Source organism: Thecamonas trahens (genome assembly GCF_000142905.1).
Source record: "Thecamonas trahens ATCC 50062 unplaced genomic scaffold supercont1.14, whole genome shotgun sequence".
Classification (NCBI taxonomy): Eukaryota; order Apusomonadida; family Apusomonadidae; genus Thecamonas; species Thecamonas trahens.
This window is the reverse complement of record NW_013657666.1, coordinates 54,259-58,027: the sequence shown is the minus strand read 5'-3', so window position 1 is coordinate 58,027 and position 3,769 is coordinate 54,259. Positions and strand designations below refer to the sequence as shown.

The 3,769-nt window shown below is 67.5% G+C and overlaps 3 protein-coding genes across 3 annotated transcripts; 1 reads left to right on the top strand and 2 right to left on the bottom strand.

Annotated features, from left to right (window-relative positions):
• Positions 1 to 135: 135 nt before the first annotated feature.
• Positions 136 to 1,272, top strand: AMSG_03684 (uncharacterized protein; the record flags this gene model as incomplete). Its single annotated transcript, XM_013904143.1, has 1 exon — positions 136 to 1,272. One exon carries the CDS (start codon positions 136 to 138, stop codon positions 1,237 to 1,239), a length of 1,104 nt encoding a protein of 367 aa, XP_013759597.1. The 3' UTR covers positions 1,240 to 1,272.
• AMSG_03683 (small GTP-binding protein) lies at positions 1,262 to 2,572 on the bottom strand (the record flags this gene model as incomplete). The annotated part of the gene is made up of 1 exon (XM_013904142.1): positions 1,262 to 2,572. The coding sequence occupies one exon, from the start codon at positions 2,570 to 2,572 to the stop codon at positions 1,262 to 1,264; it is 1,311 nt and encodes a 436-aa protein (XP_013759596.1).
• A 233-nt stretch (positions 2,573 to 2,805) lies between these two features.
• AMSG_03682 (uncharacterized protein) lies at positions 2,806 to 3,357 on the bottom strand (the record flags this gene model as incomplete). Its single annotated transcript, XM_013904141.1, has 1 exon — positions 2,806 to 3,357. The coding sequence occupies one exon, from the start codon at positions 3,355 to 3,357 to the stop codon at positions 2,806 to 2,808; it is 552 nt and encodes a 183-aa protein (XP_013759595.1).
• Between the last annotated feature and the right edge of the window lie 412 nt (positions 3,358 to 3,769).

Sequence of the window (3,769 nt, the reverse complement as noted above, 5' to 3'; positions counted from 1 at the left end):
GTTGTTCTTCTCGTCGTCCTCGCCACCTCCGCCACCGCCACCGGCACCAGCAAGCCCACCATACCCACTCCGGGCATGGGGAGCGGTGGCGTGCATGGAGGGCGTGTGGCGATGAGGGTGGCCGAGGTGGGAACAATGCCGGCGGACAAGGCCGTGGTGGGCAAGGACTCCGGGGGCGTCATCGGCAAGGACGGCAAGAGTGAGCCACACGGGCGCTGGTCTCGTGATGCTGGCGCTGGTGTGCGTGCTGATGCCGAGCCATCGCCTCCTCCTCCTCCGCCTTCTCCGCCGCCACCGCCGCCGTCACCGCCGCCACCGCCACCGGTAGCTGAGCCGTCACCGCCGCCACCGCCACCGATGGCCGAGCCATCACCACCGCCACCGCCGTCGTCGCCGCCACCGCCGCCGTCGCCGTCGTCGCCGCCTTCGCCGCCTGCGCCTCTACTGCCGTGTGAGCCGTGTGGGATGGGGAGGATCTCGCATGCGTCGGCCAACTGCACGGGCGATCCGCCGAGCTGCGTCAAGCCGGGCTACTGCTTGCCGACAGGTTGTGAACAGTGCGTACCGGGCTCGTTCTCCAACATCACGATGGGCACCAACTGCACACTCTGCGCCGTCGGCCACGCAACGTCGTTGCATGGTGCCAAGGAATGTTCGCCGTGCTTGCCAGGCAGGTATGCCTCACGCGAGGGCTGGACAGCCTGCCGACTCTGCCGGGCTGGATCGTACCAGCCGTACTTTGGGTCGATCGGATGCTTCCCGTGCGAGACGGGCGAGTTCTCACACGACGGAGCGTCGAGCTGCTTGCCCTGCCGTGAGGGGACGTACAACAACGAGCGCGGACAGTCGAGCTGCATCACGTGCGCCGTCGGGTCGTACAATCCGACACGCGGGGCCAAGTCGCAGTCGGCGTGTCTCCCTTGTCCAGCCGGGTCGTACTGTCCGGACGCGTCTCGGGCAGTTCCGTGCCCGAGCGACCACTACTGCCCAGGCGGACCCTCTGCGCCGCAAAAGTGCCCTGCGCTCAAGGGCTCGGACAGCGGCGCAACGTCGTGCACACCAACGGCCTCGTTTTACATCATCATCGCCGTCTGCGTCCTCGCCGTCGTCGTCTGTGGCGTTGTTCTGTTCAAGTCGCGAACGAGGTCGTGGACGAGGCTGCGGTCGTCAGGACCCGACGACTACTCGTCGACGCCGATCCCGCTCTCCAACTCTGGCCCGGTCTACGGCGGTTACTAGCTCCTCCCGCATAAACACGGTACTACTTGCCGATGCAGAACTCGGCAAAGACAATGTCGAGGACGGCCTCGGCGTCAACCACACCGGTGATGCTGCCAAGGGCGGCGACTGCGTCGCGGAGCGCCTCGCCGACGAGATCCGGCTCTGCGCGAGCGTCAAAGGCACGCACAAGGCTGTCATGCGCAGTGCGGAGGTGATCGCGGACGCGGGCGCGGGTGACTACCACACCCTCACTGGTGCTGCTCCCTGTGCCACGGTCGCCGTCGTCAAAGTACGCGCTGACCGCGGCTGTGAGCTCGGCCTCGAGCGCGTCGATGCCGACCTGATCCGCACAGGAGATCTCGACGAGGCCGACGCCGGGGAGGCGGCTCGCAATGCGGGCGGCGGCGGCGGCGCTGGCGTCGGCAGCCCGCGTGTCGGCCTTGTTGAGGACAACAAGCTGCGGCAACGGCGGCGCGAGGGCAGAGAGGGCGTCGTCGACAGCTTGGCCGCCATCGTCGACGACGAGGACCCGGATGGCAGCGTCGCGCCAGGCAGCCTGAGCGCGGCGGATGCCTTCGGCCTCGATGGATGACTCGGGCGAGGCGCGGACGCCGGCAGTGTCGGCAACGACGACGGGGAAACCGCCCAGGTCCAGTGGGACTTCAAGGGCGTCGCGGGTGGTGCCCGGAGTGGCGTCGACGATGGCAGCGTCACGGCCGGCAAGCACATTGAGCATCGACGACTTGCCTGCATTTGGCAGGCCGCCCAAGGCGACGCGAGCGCCGTCACGGATGGCCATCGAGGCGCGTGCGCCGGCGAGCGCAGACGCCATGTCTGCCGCGGTCGGGCGCAGAGCGTCGAGAGCGGCATCGAGGGCAGCGGCGTCGAGCCCTTCATCCTCGCCAAAGTCGACCATGGCCTCGGCCATGGCCAGAGCATGGGCAGCGGCCTCTGTCCACGCCGTGTACGTCGCCGAATGGTTGCCGAGCGCAGCGGCAAGTGCCGTCGCCCGCTGGGCCTCGGACGAGGCCGCGAGCAAGTCGGCGAGACCCTCGACCTGGACGAGGTCCATCTTGCCGGCAGCGAGGGCACGGCGGGTGAACTCGCCGGGCAAGGCCATGCGCATGGGCGTGTGACTGGCGAGGGCTTGCAGGCCGTCGAGGACGGCAGCGACCACAGCCGGCGCGCCATGGACGTGGAGCTCGGCCATGTCTTCGCCGGTCGCCGTCCGTGGCGAGGTGAGGAAGACGGCCATGCCCGAGTCGAGGACCTGCCCAGAGGCCGGGTGGACGAGCTGGGTAGCCGCGAGTCGGCGCTCGATCTTGGGTGGAGGACGAGCCATGGCCTCCATCGCCGTGCGGGCAGACGGGCCGGAGAGGCGAATGACGGCCACGCCGGCGCGATCGCGCCCGGACGAGAGCGCGTAGATGGTGGGGGTTGCGCCGTCGATGAGGCCAGGCGCGGGACGATCGGGAGCGGGGCAAGGAGGCGAGCAAGAGATGATCGGGTGCGGGAGAGCATGGGGGGGGAGGGGAAGTGGAGACGGGTGTTGATTGGTATGTCTGTGGAGGGGGGGGGGGGGGTCTACGACGACGGGATGTAGACGTAGAGCGTGTAGCGGCGACGGGTCCAGGCGTAGACGCCCGCGAGGACGGGGATCATGGAGAAGAGCGAGGCAAGGACCATAAAGACGAACATGTACGAGAGCGAGGGCCCGTGTGGCGGGGCGAGGGCGTGGAAGCCCGGCCCGTTGACGACAAGATTGTCAAAGGCGGCCCACGAGCCGGTGGCGGCGATCATGAGGCAGCAGGAGAGGATGACAAAGGCAGCGACGGCGATGTGGTAGGGTGCCTTTTGGGTGAGAAACAAGGCAGCAGGGAGGAGAGCGAGAGACGCGGTAACCAAGGTGACGATGGCAAAGACGAGAGCGACTCGGCCGCCGTGGTACAGCGGCTTGATCTCGTCGATGGCGTAGCTGAAGCAGCTTGAGCCGCCGCCGGATGGATGGAGACAGGCGCGAGAAAGACCGTACCACGCCTTGACCTCGTTCGTCTTGAGGTGCATCCATCCGAGCGAGAAGATGGACCAAAAGGCGATGACGGCAATGACCAGCACCACAGCCGAGCCGGCAGCCATAGCCATCCACTCGGGCGACCTTGTCACACTCCGCCGTTTGCCCATGATGACCCTGTCGAGCAATCAGTCGCAAACACTGCAGACGATGTGGAGGATCAGCGACGAAGCAGCGAAGCAAGATCAAGTGCGAGCACACGTGCACGTGTGACAAGGGGAGGGGGAGGGGGGGGGAGGGGGAGGGGGGGGAGGGGGGAGGGGGTGATGGCTGCGGAAATAAAGTCACGCCAATGTGTTGCAGACCGGTTGCAAGAGGATGATGTCCGTCACCTGGCGAGAGGGAGCGGAGGGGAGGGGAGGGAGGGGAGGCGAGGGGGAGGGGAGGGGAGGGGAGGGGAGAGGGGATGTGTATGGAGGGGGTTGGGATGGTGTGGGTGGGGGTGGGTGGGTGGAGGGCTAGTCAGGTGCAGCCAGA